This window comes from Centroberyx gerrardi, chromosome 5 (genome assembly GCF_048128805.1).
Source record: "Centroberyx gerrardi isolate f3 chromosome 5, fCenGer3.hap1.cur.20231027, whole genome shotgun sequence".
Taxonomy (NCBI): domain Eukaryota; kingdom Metazoa; phylum Chordata; class Actinopteri; order Beryciformes; family Berycidae; genus Centroberyx; species Centroberyx gerrardi.
In genome coordinates, this window is record NC_136001.1 from 15335974 (window position 1) to 15358309 (window position 22336).

Here is a 22336-nt window from a genome sequence, read left to right on the forward strand (position 1 = left end):
ACCCACACACACACACACACACACACACACACACACACACACACTTCCACATCTTGAGCTTAGTTTGCAGTGATTACTTCAAGGCATTCTTGGATTTTGTAAACAGAGACTTGCATTTTTAATTCCTAAACGATTTCCCTGACTATCGAGGGGATAGAAGAAGAAAGCAAACCACCAGCACAGGGCCCTCAAGCACCGAGCTGAGCCTGTCTGCCGAGCAGGAGGAATAAATCAGTCCCAAATAAGCAGAGAGAGAGAAGAAGAAGAGAAGACAGCGAGAGAGAGAGAGAGTGAGAGAGAGAGAGAGGGAGAGAGTAACGCTTTAAAACCCCCTCCTCTCTAATTTTCCACACAGATGGAGGCGTAGAGCACTTTTCAATGCAGCGCAGCCTTCTCCTATTTCACTAACACATTTCAACTTGTCCCCACAAAATCCTCCCTGAGCTGCCACCATTTTCTGAGCCCTAAACGTTCTGATTTGATTCACTAAGACACTGTCCCAACTACATGGACCGTGCGAAGTGCACATTTTGGCACCTTTTAAACACTTCATGCAAGTTGGTTTGTGTGCAAAGTGCCCAAAATAAGTGGCAGAAAGTTCAGTGGCGATGGTTTATTTTTTTTAGAGAAAGAGAGACAGATACACACACAGAGACAGACAGACAGACAGACAGACAGACACTCTCTTACTTACTCTCTCACTCACAAACTAAAGACAACAATGGTGAAGGGAAAGAGGAAGGGGGGGGGGGAGGGACCAGTAAGAGAGCTGTGACTTACCTTAGAACCAGGAGAGCCGGGGAAGCCTGGAGCTCCAGCAGGACCGACGGGGCCCTGCAGAGAGGAGAGGACAGGCTGTCAGCTCAACTACCGATCACTGACACTAGAGGTTACACTCGGCAGCTCCCAGGTGTAACTCTGCAACCCTCCCTCCACACACAGACCTACGGCCCCCAGGCAACTGCTCAAAATAAGAACTTGTTGGTGAAAATGGGGATAAAACATAGGCTACTACCATACAGGTGAGAGAGAGAGAAAGACGGGTGTGTGCGGGGAGAGAAAAGAGGGGAAGGCAGGGAGAGATAAGGGGAAAGAGAGGGGTGGGAAAGGAGATATGGATGCACTAGGGAAGGGTGGGGAGGAGTGAGTGGAAGGTGGAAAAAGGAGAGAGAGGGGCATGTGGGGGTTAGCATGGGGGGGGTGTTGTGGGAAAAGGGAGGGGGTGATCTCAGAAGAATTGAGGAAAGATGGAGAGAATGAATGATGGGCATAGAGGAATAAAGAAGAGTAGTGAAGAGGAGGAGGGTAAATAAACAATGTCTTCTATATTCACAAGGTTTGAAGGAGTGTTCCTATTTCTAACTAAACCTAAAGGAGATAAACAGGGAAAGTGAAATTAAAAAAAGACCCAAAATGATACTTACAGGAGGACCAGCGGGACCGGGCAAGCCATCATTTCCACGTGCTCCCTGGATATCAAAAACAAAGCAGTATCAGCACACGTCAGAAAAACACCTGGTTCTTATAGTAGAATGTAAATAAAGCGGGGATTTTGCAGTTTTACACAAACTATTCATACAAAGATGATTTACTCAAATCAGCGGACAGGTACAGGGGGAGTAATAGATTATGGCTGACACATGAAGATATAATATCTACTGCAAATTATGACTACAACAAGTGCTGATGTTTGGTGTAGTGAAGGTAATACTCAGCACTGAATTATACTCTGAGTTATGCTCTCCGCCTCTGAGTTTTACTCTGAGTGAGCAAAGCGTTGCACCTAATACATCTGCTGTGGATCAGATGTTAGTTTCTGTGTCCAAGTAGAGTTTATAGACAGAAAGATGGCACTCACAGCGGCTCCGGAGGGTCCAGGACGGCCTCTCTCACCAGGCAAACCACGAGGTCCCTGTGTAAAGGAGAGGGGGAGAGGGAGAATGGACATATTACAATCTGTGTAATCCATAGCATGACTGAAATCTTATACCTGATGTGTTATGACATTTTAGCATGGCAAGCCCATTTGAGAGTGAGAAGAAAAGACTAATGTCTCCTACTCCTGAGCAAATAGTCTCTGTAATATTGTACATCTTAGATTAAATTTGTGTAATCTAGAATTGTATTTGTTGACTGTAGCTAATAGGATGTCATTGTGAATTAATGTTCTTTGATAGATGTTGTTAATGTCCAGAAATACGCACCATTGGTCCGGGAGCGCCGTTCTCTCCAGGAGCACCAGACTCACCCTAAAGAGAGAAAAGACTCCAATCATTGCAAGTCAAATTTATATGATAACAGACAATCCATGTTTGGTGGATTACTCAAACCATGAAATCCGGTCTGATTACAGAAAAATACTCCCATACTGACTGTTACTGAAATTGTTGTAGCATTTTGTTCTGCTGTATCTTATCTAGCTAGGTCACCATCAACATAGAAAATCATACAGAAAACAATAGGAGCGTGGTGAGTTAAAGAGAAAGAAAAAAAGTGGGCGCAGACAGAGAAAATCCTACCTTAGAGCCAGCAGCTCCAAGCTCTCCCTTTGTACCATCAAGACCTGGATAGCCCTAAAAGACAGAGGAGGGACAAAACACACCATTAGGAAACCAAGAATAGGGACTAAAACAACGATCTAGTTTGTTTGAAATTGGTGAAACGTCTGTTGACAGTGAACACACTCACTCTGTGTCCCTTGATGCCGGGCAGACCGGGAGTTCCTGGGAATCCACGAGCTCCCTTTTATGGGACAGGAGAGGAGACAGAGGAGCACAAAGTGGAGACAGAGGAGATGAAGATAAGAGCGTGGAACAGTATCACTATCCAGATCTCTTTTCCTCCACTGGGTGGGAGCCAGTGGGACAAATGACATCAGGGCAGATTTTCCCCAGACAGACAAAGGTTCTTCGTAGACAAATTAAGGAACAAGATTCAAACCAAACTGTTTTCATTAGCGTGGAATTATCTATTGAAATACACTTTGAAAGGTTAAATCCAAAAGCTGATTCTTCGGAGTGCCAGGCCGCTGCTAAGAGGTTTGGCCATGTGACACTCTCAGAGAAAAAAAGCTTTTATTGACTTAATATAATCGACTCTTGGCTAAATGATTCCACCTTAAATTGATAACATATTTATAATATAATAACACTGAATCTCAGCTTGACATATGGTTTTCCTCAAATACAGAATGGACAGCTCAGTCTGTATAGTGAACATTCACTACTGTCAATCACAAATTAGAATCTGAGTTCTCTGGTCTCTAATTTTCACCAAAACCTATCCATTTTCACAAATTATTACTAGGCTAGTCTTTGGCCTTTAGAAAAAACAAACAAAAAGAAAATCTTTAAATCAAGCGTTGTTCACCTTTAACAAACTACTCAATATTCATGTATATATATCATCAGAAACATGGCTGATATCAGTAATCAGAATAAATCAAAAGCATGAGAAATCTTACCTGAGGTCCAGCAGGTCCACGCTCACCACCCTTGCCAGGTTTGCCAGCCTCACCCTAAAACAGAAACAGACAGGAGCAGTGATGTGAAAATTGCATTGAAATTGTTTTGAATTCATTCATTTCATGTGATTGTTCTTTATAAAATCCACAAACTGATTAGCAATACTAAGAAAAGAAAAGAATCACGTATTTTTCCCCATCTATCCACTGTATATTCAATTTTAGTTGTTTTGAGATTGAGCGCCCCTAGTGGACACAATCTGACATATCAAGTCTGCTGCCATCAAGTGGTGAAAAGTGGGCATGAAATTTTTAAGTTTTCAATTAAATCATTGCTTCAATTAAATGAGTAATAAAGTAGTCAATTTGTTTGAACAAGTTGGATGAAAATGCTGACATTGCTTAATTGAACAGAACAGGAGGCCAGAAAAAGAAAAAGTAATGTAAGCTACAAGAAGAAAAGTTAGAGATGCCCTGTTGTTGAGATTCATCCCATAACACACCATGTTGCATTTATACCAGGCTTTAGGAATTTGATCACAAGAACAATAAAGACAAGAGATTTTGGCAGGCAGTTTCCGTCTGATTTGTACAACACAAAGTGCAATCTACTATAGAGAAAGTTTCTATTGTGTAGTGAACAGTTTAACATTTAATGAAGATGGCAAAGACCCACATATATGTTTAGACAACTCAAAATCAATTTCTGATTAAAACACTACTGTTAAATAGTTTCACAAGGATGTTCAAATCATATTGTTTTTTTTTCTATGCTGGCATAGCAAACAACACAAAGGCATAACACAAAGTAAAATTGAAGTGAGTAAATACAGTAGGTCTGGCTATGGAAGACCAATTGGATGTTCATAATAACAATAGCCGGAAGACACATTATGGTAGAGCAGCAAACTAGAGTGAGTGTAATTGGTGTGCGAATGGAGTTTGTGAAAGCAATGATTGGCCAGCTAACAGTGAGATAGATCAAATGGATTGTTAATGGAGGGACTTTGTATTCACACTTTACAACATTGATCTTATAAATGCAAGCACACATTCAGTATTTGCATCCTTTGATGTGACAGATTGTATGTAATGTACAAGGGAGTGGAGTGGACAATTGAGAAGCAGTACAATTCATCATGATAATTATGAACAGGACACAGTATGGATGTGGGTGTAGTCATGGAGGGCCATGAGGAAAATGCTTTATTACTTTTTTTGATTGTTTTAGGGAGAATTTATAGGCCGTTTTCTGTGAGTCTGCTGTAAGATGACAGTGACTGAGCTTCACCCAGTGGCAATTGTATCCTTCTAGAGCAATCACATATGAGTGGGAAGTAGGTGGGAGTGGACTGGACACAACAGAGACAGATACTTTTGTGGCAGAGGGATTGTCATGGTTTCTGGTTGTTGGTTGTGTTTTGACAGTTGTGTCTGTGACAGAGATACTTACATCATCTCCAGGTTTGCCAGAAGGTCCAGGGGGGCCACGGGGACCCATGGGGCCCTATTAGGGAAGAGAGAGAGAAAAAAAAAAGCCAAGGTGAGACACTATTACCTTTCATAACCAATAGGGGGCAACGTTACACAGGTTAAGCCTGGAGTCTGGAGTAATTCATAGCATGTGGTGACAATGTTTTTTCTCCTTTTCTTTACAAGCACCCCTGGCACAAAACATTCTTCAAAGAGATGCCAAATGAGATATAAAAAAAAGCAGGACTACAGACGATTCTCATTATCAATTGGATTGCACGAGTGTGTGTGTTACACTCGCTGACAAAAGCTGCCATTAATAATGCATTTCCTACTACACTAATCAAAAGCATTGAGCCACCTATTGTGGCTCACATTAATCAAAGCAATCCTATCTTGCTGATTTGTGTGGATAGTTTATCAGCTGACTGAGAGAAACTAGCTTGAAAACTGACATGAATTAGTCAGAAACTAACATTTATTTGCACCTAATCACAGCACAAATGTCAATGAACTCTTTAAGAAACACATGAACTTCACTTTCCAATGTAGGCTTCTCTTCTTCATCTAAAAAGTGTAAAAGTAATGAATTCTCACACAATTCTGACAATATTACGGCCATCTTCATAAGACAATTTTTCTATGAGAAGAGTTGAGAATCAGTAAGATTTACAGGTTAGATTAGGGAGGAAAAGGGAACAGATACTTCAATATCCTTATCCAGATTACTTAGTATGCTGTCCAGCTGTTTCCTTCTCTCTCTCTGTTCCTGTCTGCCTCTCGTTCTCTCTCAGCTTTCTCACTGAGTGTGTGTTTGTCTACGTCCTTTTGTCCTTTCACCATTTCCTTTCTGTCTGAATGTCCTCTCATTCTCTCTGTCTCTCTCTCTCTCTCTCTCTCTCTCTCTCTCTCTCCCTCTCTCTCTCTCTCACTCTCTCTCTCAGTCTGTCTGAGCTCAGCAGGTTGAGCCGGAGGCAAAAGCCTATTTCACTTTGCTTAAGTGCTATCATAGAATGAAACACTGACCAGCAATGATATGAAGGATCTTATAATAGGAATACTGATAGGTTTTCCTGTTATCATCATTATGATTATCGTTATCATAATGAGCTCATTAAGGAGACCTTGTCGTTGATCCTAGTCCCTCTACTCTGCGGGAAAACATCATTGCACGTTTGACCGTTTATTATGACTTGAAAGACTAAGCTGATCACTGGATTTCATAAATACTTAGCCAATATAATGACCCCTCTACCACTGCCAAGCCACGATCTGCTAGACAGCTTGATTTTAATCACCGATAATGATGTACTGCAACATTTTGTCTGCGGCTGAAGGTTAAAAGAGGCTGTCTGCCTGCACATCTGAGCTCCACAGGAGCAGATTAGCACAGCGGTGGGGAGACCCTGCTCCGTCTACCTGCTGAGGGGGGGGGGGGGGACAGTTTGCTGGAAGCTTCAGGAGGGGTAAGTGAGGATAGAGAGGGGTAAGAGCTGGGGCAGCGAGGAGAGGGAGAAGCCTAAACAGAGAGGGCAAGGGAAGGGTAAGAAGAAAAGGAAGTGGGGAAAGGGGTAATGTTGGGGGTTGGGGGGGAAGGGTCTGTCTGAGAAGGGTTGGTTGAGGATAGAAAGCCAGCTGTAGTTGGGGAGCGGTGGAGATTTGTCTGAGGAGGAATATGAAGGAACAGGAAAGGTTCGACAGATCTAGTGGCGCTGTCAGTAAGAAGAGAGGCAAGGAAGGCTGGGAAAAGCCAGAGAAGGGTAAAGGCCTGACTCAAGAGGGTTGTAGGAGGGGGAGGAGCTGTCTCAGAGGGGATAGCGAAGGATATAGGAGGTAGGGATCAAGGTTAGGAGGTGTTACAGGCTTTGGAGAACTGGGGATAGCTATGGAGGGGAAGGGACAGCAGCATATTCTACAAGGAGAGGTGATAAGAATAGTGGAAGGTTGGAAAGACAGCATCCAATCCAGTTGTGTCTTTGCTTGTCATCTTGATTTTGTTGCTGTTTCTGTCTCTTGTTTCTTGTCTTCTTGTTTCTTTTCTTTTCTTGTCTTTTAAACTAAACTAAACTAAACTAAACTACAATGTATTTTCTACCATTTTTTTTATACTAGGCACTTTCATTCAGAGCTAATTCCCATGTACAATGACAGCCTGAGAAAAGGCAAAGAGACAAGAGAGGGCAGGGAGGAAAGAACAGAGAGGCTTATGGGAGGCTGCAGGGGAGGCGAGACACCTAGGGAGGTCTGAGAAGGGCTAAGGAGCAAGAACCTATAATAAACCATCTAGGGAGGGCCGCAGGGAAGGAATTGCACCCTGTGGGATACTTACAGATTGTCCGGGCTCTCCAGCCTCTCCTGGGTTGCCTTGGAAACCTTGTGGGCCCTGGGATGTAGAAAGAAGAGAGAGATAGAAGAGACTATCAGGTGTTTTATACATTGGTTGGTGAAAATCAGAGGAGGCAAATTAAAAATGTATGGGTGACTTTGGACTTATAACCAATGATTATGAATTGGCTGTACTACAGAGCGGTTATATAGTGTAGTATCTCTTTGTATCCCATTTCCACAAGATGAAGATGGATATAAAGATACAGTGACAGTCAGAATACAATCTACCCCGTTTGAATGCTATCTAAAACCAGACGAAGGTGTACATGGAGAGATTATGTCTCCCCAAATGTGGGTTCAGTGTGATTAAACCATCAAGTTGAGACAAGTCAGCTGCCATTGCCTACAACTTAATAGCTTTACTCTGGAGGCTGGGAGGGCTGCAAGGGCTGCAGGTAGAGCTTGGTTGAGGGCAAGAGAAGAGAAGAAAAGGGGGGGGGGGGGGGGGGGGGCAGCCCCCAGGTAAATTGTCAGGTGTTGCATGTCTGGGTTGTGGCATAGGAAAAAGCCCTGCAGCCTGCAGCTGGGAGATGAAAATATTCTCAGTGTGCCACCTTCCTCCGGAAAGCAACAGATACTCACAGCACAGTAAAACAGGAGTGTGTGTAAATATTTATCTGTCAGTTTATGGTATGTCCTCCTTTGTTGGAGTGTGCAAAGTGGCCTTTAGTCACAGGTCATTTTGGGGTCATCATAGTTATCAAAAACGCTCAGGGGAAGTAGACAATAGCACAAAAGTACACAACAATATGCAACAAGTTACAATTATACGAGGCAGCCTAGAATATACTGCCTGTCATTGGACAGAGGATCTAGTGTACAGGTGTGTCTGGCCTGTGTGTTGTTTGGAGAGTGCAGGAGGTACTTACAGGTGCTCCGGAGGGGCCAGGTGGTCCTCTAGGACCCATAGGGCCCTGGGGGAAAGAAAAGAGACACGAGACACAACATCAGGATAACGACAGGTAATCACATCCTCCACCAATACACACACCGTAACCTCCACAAACACACATAGAAAACACGCTTAAGCACAGGTATGTTTCACATTTCGCAGTTCTGTATGTGGGTTTGAGGAAAAATAAAACCTAGCTTTCTTCCAACTTTTTCAGGAGCTATAAAAACATTTTGCCTGCTTTGCCCCAAAGCTACTGAAAACTCAACGGCTCTGCCTGTCAGATCCATAAATCGCTTGGAATTCCACAGTGGCATTCAGACTTTCTCTCTCTCTGGTCTTATCACTGTCAAATCTCCCTCCCACCCCTATCCCCCCTTTCTCTCAGTCTCTCTCTCTTTCCCACCCGCTGTGCATTTCTATAGTTCAAAGGTCATCAGCAGTAGTGCTGTACTCCTGAGAGGAGTGCTTGAACTCTACATGACTTCTTCTCACACCTTCACATGGGATGAAAAACAATGTAATACCGAACTGTTTGGTTTCCATAGATAAATTCTTAATCCCATAAAAGTTATATTTCAGGGATCAAAACAGAGGGTGTGATTTCTTCACCTAAATCCTCTCTGACTGAACCTTAATCTGCCATGTGAGAGCTTCTGGCTGGAATCATAATGTCAAAGTAATTTTTACTTCACCTCCATGCCTCATTGCTCAGCAAGAGAAAATCACATTCTATGGAGGTGATGAGCCAAATCCCTCTCTCGCTTTCTCTCTCTCTTTCTCTCTCCCTCTCTCCCTCTTTCTCTCTCTCTCTCTCTCTCACACACACACACAAAGAAAACCATTAACTGTACAAGGAATGATGGACTGTAGGTTTTCACAAGATTCCCAGTTCCTCCATGAAAAAAATGCTTTGATTAGGCTTACTTGTGACAACTCTCTTCATGGATAAAAAAAAAAAGTATTCCTTTCAATGGACTTCTTTTTATAAACCTCCCCTTTCTGCATCATGATTATGCTTGAGAAATGTGGGGTGGCAGCCAAAGAAAACGTCAAAACGCGGCACTGCACAGTGGTTCTCAGAAGGGAATGAAAGTCACCTTTCAGTGGGTGTGGGAGGCCTACACCGCAATGGGTAGGGACTCGTCAATGGGGCTCTATATCTTCAGGACTGTTTGTATGTGTGTTTAGGGGATGTGCGTATGTGGGGTTATGCGTGTGTGTGTTTATGCGTGTGTGTGTGTGCTTACATCTCAGTGAGAGCGTTGTTTTAGTGTCTGGTATGTAGGTGCAGGGATATGGGTTGGGGTGAGGTGTGTGTGTGTGTGTGTGTGTGTGTGTGTGTGTGTGTGGAGGGGGTGGGGGGTGGGGTGGTTATGACTTTGACTTGTGATTTAGACGTCAGTCCAGTCTGTCCTTTCACTTCTCTCTCCCCCATCAGGCTGGCAAATGCCAAGCTAAATGTGGGCTGGCTTCAAAAGGACCCAGTATTGTGGTGAGCACTCAGACTCAGGCAGACACGCGAATGGACAGACAGAGGAGTGAAGCCGCAGAGGCTGCAGCTCGCTGTGGGGATCTGATCGACTCCAGCCCCCTCCTGGCGTCTCAGACTTCAGCTGAGCTGAGCCGGGGCCAAGCTGCGCTGTGGCTTTCCAAACCAAAATAGCTCCCAGTGTGCTCCTCACTCCAGCGCAGGCAATCTGTCATGCCAGCTAGCTGGCGGCAGCAGTGGTTTTTCATGGGCTTGAAAATTAATAACGATCAATGGCTGTTTCCTCAATTTTTAAAACCAGCCCTCTATACTCCATGGGAGGTGTTTATTTTTCCATCAGGACCCAGAAGGCCGAAGTTTCTTTTCTCCAACACTAGGGGACAGAGCCCACTTTTACAGGAGGCCATGAGCTTTCTCCGAAGACCATAAACAAATATTGGGAAAAAAAACATTGCTGATGAGACAGGATGCTATATATCATGGAGACTAGTCTCGAATCGGTGGTGTGTGTTGTTTCCTCGCGTCATTTAGGTCATTTGCCGTCAAACTGATTTTAAATCCTAGAAGGGTATCTCCGCTCCTGGTGAAAAACAATCATGTTCCCTTAGCAGATGTCCATCCTGTAGCTGTCGTTGTTATATGTAATAATAATGTGAAACTTTACTGATCCACGTAAGGAAATTCTCATTTTCTTTTCCCCCCTCCAGGAAGGTCGGAGTGCAGAGTCAGATACAAAACAGCGCCACTGCAGCTGGTAGGGATTCGGTGTGTGGCTCAAGGACACTCCAGCAGGGCGGATTCTTGCTGACACAGGGATTTACCCCGGGTCATCCAGATGAAGGACAGTCTCTCTAACCAGTAGGCCACCCTGCTGACCCCCCCAAAAACTGTAACGTCCCAGCAGATTGAGGGGTTCAGCAGCGTACTGTGAAAAGAACATGGCAGTGGCAGTAGGTCTCATCATCGCTCTCTCACCATTGGTCCCTGCATCACACCCATCTGTGCGCCGCCAGCCTTCTCGTCGAATCCGCCAGCCATCTGAGCAGCAAAGTTCTGTGGAAGGCAAGAGGAAAATACAGATTATTAAGAGATTGTTAAGATTATTATCCACACACACATGAATGGTGACCAGGTATCTTTTGTGTCAGTTTGTGGCATGTTGGTGTCATTATGGTTTGGCAGCATTTGAGGTTATTAGCGAAACAAAGGTTATCTGACTTTGGCTGCAGGGTAAAGATTTGGAATAGATAAAATAGTGGGATGAATTGCCAACAACTTTTTGGCAAGAGAGAGGGTCAGGTTTTAAGTGTTTGTCAACAGTAGAGTTGATGGGAATACAGGGCAGACAGAGGAGAGACAGAGGGCATGTGAACTGTTTTCATCTTTCTACTGCTTCACAAAAGATCTCCTTGTCTTTCCCAAAAAAAGCCCCCTCCCTTTCCTTCCCCAAGTCTATCATACTACCTCCTGTCTCTCCACCTCCCCTCCCTGCAACCCACTGCCTCCCTCCTTTTCTCTCACAAAGAATGAGAAGCATTCTGTCTATTCTCTCTCTCCGTATCCCCTCACGGTTGTCTTTCTACCTCCTCCCAATACCAGCAATTTCCCCCTTCTTTTGTGCTCTTGTTTTCTCTTGAAACCTCTTGCTTCCACCGCTTCACCATTCTCCCCGCTTCTTCCACCCAGTCAAAGTGAACCCATTCTCAGCCTTGCATCAATGTTCAACCTGTCAGCCCCTATGTCTGTAGTGAGTGCGAACCCCCCACCGCCCCCTACTTGTCATGGGATACTTACTCCACCAAGGCCAGGGGGTCCATTAGGTCCTGGAGGTCCAGGGGGGCCGGGGTTTCCGGGGGTACCAGGCTCGCCATCTCTGCCGCGGGGACCGGAGCCTCCCTGAAACAGATAAATAAATGAAACTGAAATTAAAACAAAACCGATAAAACAACAAGGATATGGCCTGCTTATGAGGAGAAAGAGTCTTTTTCATTTGTAATGACGTGTACCAAATGATCAATTTATTAATGAATAACCAAAAAATGTATGCGGATGAAAATTGTAGTTACCTCTTTGTAAGCTAAAACAACCAACGGATGCAACCTCTTAAGAGTAACTAAAATAATAAGCAATTTAATATAATATTAAAAAATAATAAAATATTGAGCTATGTTTATTATCATATCAGTGGTATGTCACATTTTAATTACTTATTTGACAACTAAGAACACCTGAAATGTTACGCAAATCAAATTGCATATCCTTTATTAAACATCAAACTATGTGGCTTTTATGTAATATCAGCAACAAACACACTAGGGCAAATTCCTTATTGAATATATGTGAATGCAGATAAGGAAAGTGTTAAAAAATTATCTTTAGAATTTCTCATTCATTAATTGGAAGCGTGTGTATCAATATTTGAACTCTATTTGAATATTTGTACTTTGGATAAACCATTACACAACAGCTGTCAGATGTTACACCAAACAACAGCTGTCGGATGCTGCGGACAGAAGCCTAATACCCAGCTGAACCTTCTCCAAACTGAGCTGATGTTCTACATGAGGGAACATGACAACAGCTCGCACCTGACCAGCTGGTGGCAGACAGCAATCCATCATGTCTGACATTTGTCTTTTTGAGCTGGATTGCCAAACAGGAGATTAAAAGCTATTGTTGATCTAACACCATTGCTAGCTCTACCATTTAAAATAGTGTGATAAAAAATGACAAAATGTAGATTTTTTGGAGGCAGTGTGTGCTGATGATTTATCAGGACAAATCAGACACTAACCGGCATACCACAGTGCATGTAGCGACAAATTACCCTGCAAGGGGATACTAAACAAAGAATGTGTTGAACACCTCAAAGGTTGCTAAGTTGTGCAAACACTAGCTTAATGATGACATATTACTATAAAAAAAAATACCTCGAATTAACTGTTTAGAAGACATGGTGGCTTTACATGTTTTAGGATTTTGACAGACAGCTACACAAAAACAAACAGAGATACTAAATCTGAAACAGCATGACAAGCAATTTCTTAAACAAACCATATCTGAAAGAGGCGTTGCACAAGAAGCATATGCATATTACACTGTAATAAGAAAGACAAATATGCTAGGCCTTGTTGTAATACCAATGTTGCAATAAAAGCATTGCTAAACAGTAGGAGTCGACTGAAATTCCAACTCATGACCTCCTATGAGGTTAAGAATGGTGAGAATTTCCATCATAGTGCTTACTGCAGCTTAGCCACATATTTCTTACTTTTTTAAAATGACTCACTAGACTCCATGTAATGTCTCAAAAATGCTCCACTTAAGTGATAACACATACAGAACAACTCTCTAAGAAAACAATAGTTACTTCTAGGAACATGCCAGCAGACATTTCCGAACAACTCTAATGATAAAAACGGCTCATTAAAATTCCTCCTCTAAAGCGACTCCAACCTGGAGAAAATCAATTCACCTTGCGCGGAAATATGCATAAACAAGACAACTACACCGTATAAACTCCTTGCCTGCAGCCATTATCACATCCAAGTGTTGTTACATTAATGCAGTGATCAAAGCCCAACCAGTGCCGCAACACTGGTTTCCCACACTGGCTGACTGAGGCCTCAGCGGCAGCCAGAGGTTTACATTATGAGTCTCCGAAAAGGCCCACATCTGTTAAACAACCCAGCCCGCAGCAGACCACACAGCCTAATGGAAACGACACATGACTAGTTTGACTGAGCTGCTCAATGAAAGGCTACCATTCTGCAAACCTGCAAGTTATAGCAGATACCCCACCTCCCCACCCCCTCCACCTCCCCCAAAGACCTAACGCTATCAGATTCAATAGGACATGCTGTACTTTTAAAGGGGACAGAGTACGGGTTCTCAAGTCTAGTATTTTTTAAAGGGTCAGGGAGAGAAAATGACAAGGGGGGGGGGGGGGTATTTATGTGTCGGACTCACCTTCTCTCCTTTGTCTCCTCTTGATCCGCGTGGTCCTTGCTCTCCTGGTGGGCCCTAGGTGAGCAGGAGACAATAAATAACTTCAGGTGTTATCTCAGTACATGTGAGCGGTACGTTCGAGAGCTGAAGAAACAGTTGTAGTCCATGAACTCTGCTACTGTTATTGTAATCCTATTCCCATTTCATGTAGATGTAAACGACAATGAAGTACTCTGTAATATCTTAGATTGCTCTTAACGCAATCTCATTTTATCTTACATATACACACAGTTAGGACAGAAATCTCGCTGCATCCAGCAAATTGCACATGGCTTCTAAGAAATTTGGTAAAAATGTGTAAACGCTGAAAGCAGTGCATACCATAGGGCCAGATGGTCCTCTTGGTCCTACAACCTGGGAAATGAAAGAGAAGAAAAGAGAGAAAAGAGAATGTGTCAGCACTACTACATTGCTTATCTTTCAGAAAACATTATCTTAAATCTTTAAGGTTGTTATTCAAATAAAGCAAATCCTGTAAAACCGTTGATTAGGATATGTTATAATGTGGACAAAGTGAATATTTTTTCTATCTGCTTTGAAGAACTTCCAAGTCTTAAATTTACCAGATCTACTGGGACAGGTAAATATTGCACTGTTGATTGTAAATGGACGGAAATATTGTCGTTCTCCCATCAGAGCAGAACTGTTGATTGCTAATCTCTTCGGGCAAAGCATTATAACAAACACACAATAAACAATGCCTTCTTATTTCCTGCCACGGGCTTCTATTCCCTCAGAGGGGTAAAGTATTTCCATGTGCAGCGGCAGGCAGCTCTCTCTCTCTCTCTCTCTCTCTCTCTCTCTCTCTCTCTTGGCCTATGGAGATCTTTAGGGAGGGATTGTATGGAGGCCTTATTGTGCTTGGCTGTCTTCCTGACGAGTGGGCTAACAGGCCTAATGGACTGAGAAGACACCCCCCCCCCCCTCTTTCTCTCTCTTCCCCCCTTTTCTCTATTTCTTACGCTTTCTCTGGTAGGCTGTTGGCACATAATCTTTGAAATCTTCAGTTCTTTTGCTCACCCTCTCACTCTCTCTCTGTAACTAATTACTAAACTGCACTTGCACACTTCCACAGCTGGAGGTATTACGCAACCCTCAGCATTAATACTGCACTCTCACTATGCCTCTGAAAATAAGGACGCAAAAGGGGGAGTGTTTCTTGTGACGATGAAACAATTCTCCATCACTTGGGGATTTTAAACTCCAAGGTAATTTAGAAATTAGCATTCTCATAGAAATGAAAAGAATGGTGACCTGAGTGAGTTTTTCCTCTGAATACAGGATATTGAGGGTGTTAACTTACATCGGTAATGTCTCCAGGTTCGCCTTTCTGACCCTGGTATTGGAAAGATAAAGCATAATGACAGCAATTAGGATTAGGGCTAGAAAATGATATCCATGCATTCATTCAGTTCTCTCAGCCATTTCTCCTCCATTATTTGCAACCCTGCCCATGAGTGAGCATTTGGAAAATCCTTTTCGATGGAAAATTAGCAATTTTAACAGGAAACTGCTCAACAGAAAAGTGTTGAAAATAAGTATGCCCTGCAATATCATGAGACACATAAATATGGCACCCAGTGTGAGGCAGGAAATAACTATTACCGGCCTGACAAAGTTCTTTCACATCAAAGTATCACCTAAATCCATAAACTACAGGGCCATGCTGCAGCACTGATATGAGTCTGGGATAGCTCCAGAGTTAATTGTAGGTACTGGGGAGCTGCATTTCACAAAAACACACAGGCACAGACACACACATGCAATCATGCACACACACACACACACACACACACACACACACACACACACACACACATACACACAAAACCACACACACAGCGTCTCAATATCCTACAGTGTCTCACCTTAGCTCCAGGTGCTCCTGTTATGTGGTTGAGAAGAGAAGAGGGGGAAATAAATCACAGTTAGCAAATGGATTACACAATAACAATCCACCAGGTTTATTTTCCCTGGAAGCCCATACAATCTACACCTGTAGATAGCTAATTGTACTTTCCTAAATCAGACTACACTAAAGACCACCACCAAATCTTAGTCCTGGTACCCAAAGAACCCATCTGGTTGATGAAGTGTTGGTTGAGGCACCATCTTCGAACTCAAAGCAGAAGCAAAGCAGGAGCAGGTGAAAGGGAGTGGTAGAAAGCAAGGGAATCAGAATAGCCTATGCAAAGTACCTGTTTCTGAACATCTAGTCTGGTATATGCCAGGGTTGGGTTTTTCATAAGCAAATTCAAAGCATTCTGAGTTCATCTTTGTTCTGTTGCAAGTCAAAAGAATGAAGATGACCGAGGTGCAAATTTGCTTCTGAAAAATCCAACCCTGAGTTAGTTAAACTGGGATTTACCAATCCCATAGCACTGTAAGATAACAATATTGGTAAATAAGAAGCTTTTTTACTTTTGAGTTGGTTGATAACTTAAAATGATACTGTATATGTTACATACTTTTAGCTAAGCACTTCATATTGCCTTGAATTAAAAAAATGTATTCCATACAGCATTTTTATCAATAGGCATGTTTTTATGTGGACAGTGACACTTCTGATTTCACTGATGCTCCTCAACCAATTTTGTTCATATTTCCAACGCTGATACGTTTGGATGTAAAGGGCCTTGCTTTATCAGGAGTGATTAAATTTTGTGAATACCTGCAAATACCTCAAACTTCAGTTGACCCTCACAATTATTTCTTTGACATCAGATTTGCAGAATTCCACAGAGAGGATACAGAGTAGAACTGCTCAGCCATGTCTGCTGGAGTGAGGTATTTCCATAATGACTCCCACATGTTTTCATGATACTAAGGGTAGGAGAGAGTATTCAAACAAGATGGGGCCAAGGTGAGCCAGCGATGGAAAAATTACGTTGAGGTAGCATTTCACTGAAATCTAGTCAGAAGTGCCATTGTTATTCTTTTTTTCTGATCATTTGTTTGTTTGGGGGATAGAAAACAGCATTCAAATCAAAGGATGACATATAGGTCTGTTTAAAGCATAAATGTAAAAGATAAAAGCAACAGGGATTAAATGGTAACTGGCCATCCTTTGATTAGTTGTCCACATGGCGTTTTCTCCCCAAAAGAAACAACATAATCTTGTACAGTAATTTATTTATGAGAGGTGTGAGATAAATAAATTACGACCACTGGGTGGAGCCTGGTCAGCGGCGCAGATGGGGCAACACTCTCCGAATGGGATTTCAGGTTTGGGGCAGTCTTTTAGCTCCTCGCAGATAATTTCGTCGCACAGGACGGTTCCCGTGTCACACACACAGATACGACAAGGCTCTGGTTTCCATACGTCCTTGTCGCTATAGCGTTGTCCATCTTGTACACAGCTAAAAACATCCTCCTCTGTGTGTGTGAGACCATAGTAAGGTACACACAGAGGCCCAGGCAGGTAGTTGGTGGGAGGAAAAAGGAGATTATGCATCAGGTTTGAATAGCAGTCGCTGCAATGTTACTCATAAACAACAATTACAGTATTTAAATCATAACATGTCTTCAAGACATAAAACAAACTAAGCAATGTTTTGTTTAGGTGGGAAACACCTTTACTGTGTATCAACAGGTACTTCAATGTGTTAATAAGAAAAATAAAAACATTAGAAAGGCATAAATTTAAATAAGAAATGGCCCAAGAATTTATTCCTGATAATACAAATGTACTGTGATACTTCATTGATCCCTGTAGAAAATCTTTTCGCTTTCCCCCACACAGGGAGGTCAGAGGTCAGCGACAGAACAGCATTTCTGAAGCTGGTTGGGATTCAGTGTCTTGCTCAAAGACACTTCAGCAGGGCAGATGCTTGATAACACACAACCTGACATCAGGTCCTCTTCCCATTACAATTCATGACATACCTATTGATGACTAATGTCACCAATCCAGATTTATCTTTGTCAACACAACCTCTACAAATCACAAATCATGTGCCAACATTCCCTTTGAACGAATAACCAAAGTCCAATACCAAAAGCAATCCTGGAGATTAACACAAGAGCTTGCAACTTCTAAACAAGCCACATGGTGGCAGTGTAACCTCACAGAATGAAGCGCCACAGCTGATCTCTGCAAGACTTTCAGGAAACCTCCCATAACTTCACAGGCGCTAGAGACCATGTGTCTGAATTCCCCCCTAATTGCACTGCAAAGGTAAATATAGGGCTAGTTTACATTGTGAAGACGCCCTAAATTACTCCACATGAAACACAGTCTTTGCATTCACTTGATGAAAAATCTTTCGATGTTTTTTATCGGACCACAGCTTGGCATAGAGTGCGTAACGGAATGTGATGGAAGTGGGGCGTGTGTCAACACAGGTACACTAACCATAGGCCTACTGTACATGGTCTAAATTACACCGCACAGTGAAATTTATCAATGAACTTGTTGGACATTAGCCACATTCCAGTTCATTTTCCACTCAGACAACTAATTCAATAGTCAACAGAAGACCAAACACATGCTCAAACAAATGCTCTGATTGGAGCCACTGAACCTTCACCAAGGGGTGAAAGTGGTTGACGCACCAGGAAGGAGGCCTCAGGGAATGCAGAGCAGAGAGAGGCAGTGAGATGCGGAGAGCAGAAGGAGTAAGTACAGTAGTTATATTTACCTTTGAGGCCTGCTTAAGTCTAGGTAACCTAACGGACCTCAGCAGCAATGAATGAGGCCTTTCTGGAAAGGGACAGAGTGGGCAATTCACGAACTATTGCCTTGTACAAACATAGGGCACATTTTAAACCCCATCTGGAAGCCATAGCTGTGTCGGATGCCAGTTCAAACACCTCAGAGAAAGGAAAATGGTCAGCTTTCATGCACATAATTTGCCTTTTTGATATTTAGTTTTATAGGCTCCAGTGAACTGTCAGAGGCCTGCACCTGTCCTTTCACTGGATCAAATATGAAAGATTCTTGTGAAATGGGATATTCTGGGACAAGTTGCTTATCATGCTGATATAGAGGAGCCATTTCATCACTGCAACTCCAGAGATAGTTTGTAATTCTCTTCCCCCATGTGTTGGCAGCCATACTGTTTGCCAGAGGAGTAAAATGATGAAAATGGTAAAGTGAACCCAGGTGTGCTTCTGGGACGTTAGGCTCAACTCTGGTTTCCAGCTGAGGCCGCTACACAGGAGTATTTAGTAACTTATAGGCCTTGGCCCTGCTTCTGCCCCTGTCAGCTCGGCCCTCTGGCCTCCTTGCTTCCATGGATGGTCAGTCAGCAGCCTCCAAATTGAAAGGTAAAGAACTGACCCCTGTCCCCTCTGAGTGACTCGGAGCCAGTAGCTGTTTGCTGCCCTTTGAGCCTGCTAGGCTGGGGTCACAGCCAGACACTCTGGCCTCTTTAGGGCTTCTTAGCGCGTCCCAGAAAAAAAAAAATTCTGCCACCAGTTAATTCTCAGGAAAAGAAGGGTTTGCATTATGTCCAGGGGCCTACATCTCTGAAAGGGTAACCTGAGACTTGCAATTGCATGAGTGTTTTTTGCCTTGGCTTGAGTTTTTTTCCCCCTTTCTCTCTTTCCTCTTGAAACACCAACTCCTCTCTCTTTTAATTTGGGGCCTTGGCATGCCTCACCTATTGTATACTCAAAACAATGCACCTTTTAGAATTATAATAATAAAACCCCCTTCTTATATTTTTCCAGTCATTTCTCTCTCATTTTCTCTCTTCTCCTTCTGTGTCTCTCTCCCACCCTCTCCCTCCCTCCCTCCCTCTCTCTCTAGGCTGACTGTCACAGCCTCTGGGTAATCTTTTAAGCAGATGGAAACCCTGAAATCATATGGAACATTATTTCTGGCCCCAATCTACTAGCATACCTTCACTCTCACATGTCTCCTCTGGATACCATACTTTAATGAATGATGATGATGAATAATCCCAGTCCAATTGAATTGACTGGGCATTGTATAATCGAATATGCAAGATTCTGCATATAGAAGGGTAAGTATACAGGTATAAAGAATAACAGGCCCATTTGGCTTCTTCATGATGTGAACATTAAAATAAACAATTTTCGAGTTTTTTATGGAAGTCTTGGTTATTAGCTCACCATTCCGCTTCAACAAGCCTGGATTCGCCTCGATGCCCTCTGACAGCAAAGGAATGTTAACGCTTTTCACCAAAGGCCCTTGAGCCTCACCACCTTTCGCTTTTTGCCCCCCCACACCTCAATGAAGTGGATCTGGAGTTAAAAGGGGAGCCTGTCAAGGCCTCCAAAGCACCCACAGGTGTCCGGCGGCGCAACTTGCGAGAGAGGGGGGAGGTGGGGGTAAGGCAAAGAGCTGAGTCCACTATTGAGTGAGATCAAAATCTGAATCTTATGATTTTCGCATCGCGTTTAAAGTGCCACAAAAAATTAAACCTGTACTGAGAATGATTAAATACTCTTAACAACTAATTAAGTGTAATTTAAAATAATCAAACCTCAGTTTTGGGCGCATTATCTCACATAAACTGCCCACGTCCCACAACCCATTCCATCACTTTTACGCACATCCATAAACTCTAATATATCGAGTTTTCTCACATAAACAACTTTGCAGATAACATCAAAACACTTATTAGCCAGTAGAACCACAATTATCATCAATTGGACACTTTTCCAAGCAACTGGTGTCTAAACAACCCCGCACAAGCTGTGCGTAAAAGGTGCGAAGGAATAACCAAATCAATCCAAGCACCAAAACAATGGGCAGCTATTCAAAGTACAGGTGCTGTGCTTACAGGGCGACAAAGTAAAACATATGACAGGGTAATTTGACTTGTAGAACCATTTTGCCCTTAATATGCATCTTATGGCAAGTACTGCTTTAGCATTTTTTTCAGAATAACCACACTTTCTTTGAGAGAAATAAAAAAAACTGCCACTTACGGTCGTCCTCCTGACATCTCACAACGGCTAATAGACAGACTTGGGTTGCTACAAGTAGCAGTACAGTCCTCGAATCCACAAAGCTGAACATGTCTAAATATTAGACATGCAGGGCCTTTGGGGGAGAAAAAAAGAAGGGTACGAAGGGAGCGGAGGCTTCTCTCAGTATTTAGTGTGTGTGTTCCCAGTTACAAAGCCGAACCATTCAACATTCAACCTTCCAAAACCGATGGGGGAATCCAGTGGCAGGACCCAGACCCCAGCAGAAACTCAGCACCGACCGCTTCAGGTCAGGCACTGTAGTTTTATGTCCCCGTTGCCTTCAATGAATCTTCGTATATTCCCAAATATCAGTCCAGCCCCTTACCCCCTGTCAAGCTGAAATCTGAGCCCCGTTTCCCTCCCATTCTGTCTCCCAGGTTCCATTATCCGAGTCCCAGACCACTCCTTCCTCCATGTGCTGCTACTGAAAAGAGGTACCCAAAACTTTTTTTTCCTCTCAAACTCCGTGGCCCTCCCCCTTTCTCCTCCGCGTTGTTCATCGAAAGCATTTCCAGAATCACTCCGCGACATCTAATTGGCGCTTCTTTTTTTTCATGTCAAGAGGTTTGCCCGCTACCTGTGTGGTGCGATAAATACACACATTACCGGCTCATTTGAAAAGGCAAGCATATAGGCTAACTAGTTTTGTGTGGCTATGCGACTGTGTACATAGCGAAAAAGAACTGTAACCCAGTAAGAATTTTTAGAAAGATACTACAGCAAAACTACATTATAGCTACATTATACACTGTATAGGCCTAATATCATGTATTGCAACAATATTGATATATGAAAATACCATAAAATACAATAACGTCACTGTAAACTAACTATTGAGTGCCACAGACACATCTGAAGTCACTATGGGAATATTAGGCTATGATTTTATATTCAAACCATAGATGATAAAAATATATCTTAAGTATGATAAGGTCACTATAAAGTCACTTCAGACATACTTTAAGGAATAGTGAAATATAGTGATTTCATTAGGGAAATGCAAATAGTAGCAATGGCCTGATGTCACAGAGTAAAGGCAAATATGGATGAGACATTGATTGAAGAAGTCCAAAACTAACATTTTCCATACATATTTTCTCTGCTCATTTTCATTTTGCACCACTGGCTAATATAGACGCTTGTTTCTACATCTGTCATCTGCATAAGATTGTTATTCAAATTCTGTGAGTGTTAGCCTTCATAACTTGTTGCAATGCATTTCTATCACAAATTTGGGCCCAAATTTTCAAAAGCATAATAGTTTTAATCTATGAGTTATCTTTCTTGTGTTACAAGATAATAGACAAGGGTGATCATATTTCTGAAATGGTTTTTGGTACAGCAGAGGACTGGCTCTTTTGATTGGCTGGAAAACTGAGGAAGCTCAGAGAGGGTTATGCCAAAGAAGGAGGAGCCAGGTGCCTCACCTGGTTTGCCTGCTGGACTGTCACTCTCCTGGCTGAGATAAGCTGCCCTGGCCTGTGTGTATAAAGCCTGGACTAGAGTGGAGGGGAGGAATCCGATCTGATCTGGTGTACTATGGAATTCCTGGGAGGACTTTGAGCCTGTGGGAAAAGAGAGGAGGACCCTTCTGAGGTTAAGAGCCTACAGCATGCAGACCATCACTTTGGTATTTCTGGGAAGATAATTTTTTGATGGACATTTATGAGAAACTTTG

General features: G+C 42.8%; 1 protein-coding gene across 2 annotated transcripts in view; it reads right to left on the minus strand.

Annotated features, from left to right (window-relative positions):
- The window catches only part of col2a1b (collagen, type II, alpha 1b), a 50851-nt gene extending 29952 nt beyond the window's left edge, over positions 1 to 20899 (minus strand). Inside the window, exons 1-18 of one of the 2 annotated variants that reach the window (XM_071922685.2) lie at positions 20617 to 20899; positions 16882 to 17091; positions 15585 to 15601; positions 15020 to 15052; positions 14038 to 14070; positions 13678 to 13731; positions 11503 to 11604; positions 10684 to 10761; positions 8194 to 8238; positions 7266 to 7319; positions 4917 to 4970; positions 3464 to 3517; positions 2689 to 2742; positions 2520 to 2573; positions 2205 to 2249; positions 1859 to 1912; positions 1425 to 1469; positions 781 to 834 (exon numbers count right to left, since the gene is read on the minus strand). In XM_071922685.2, the coding sequence (XP_071778786.1) occupies positions 781 to 834; positions 1425 to 1469; positions 1859 to 1912; positions 2205 to 2249; positions 2520 to 2573; positions 2689 to 2742; positions 3464 to 3517; positions 4917 to 4970; positions 7266 to 7319; positions 8194 to 8238; positions 10684 to 10761; positions 11503 to 11604; positions 13678 to 13731; positions 14038 to 14070; positions 15020 to 15052; positions 15585 to 15601; positions 16882 to 17091; positions 20617 to 20707 (1131 nt within the window). In that variant the 5' untranslated portion in view covers positions 20708 to 20899. The remainder of the gene's footprint in view (positions 1 to 780; positions 835 to 1424; positions 1470 to 1858; positions 1913 to 2204; positions 2250 to 2519; positions 2574 to 2688; positions 2743 to 3463; positions 3518 to 4916; positions 4971 to 7265; positions 7320 to 8193; positions 8239 to 10683; positions 10762 to 11502; positions 11605 to 13677; positions 13732 to 14037; positions 14071 to 15019; positions 15053 to 15584; positions 15602 to 16881; positions 17092 to 20616) is intronic. The other variant, XM_071922688.2, reaches the window with a different exon arrangement.
- Positions 20900 to 22336: the final 1437 nt, after the last annotated feature.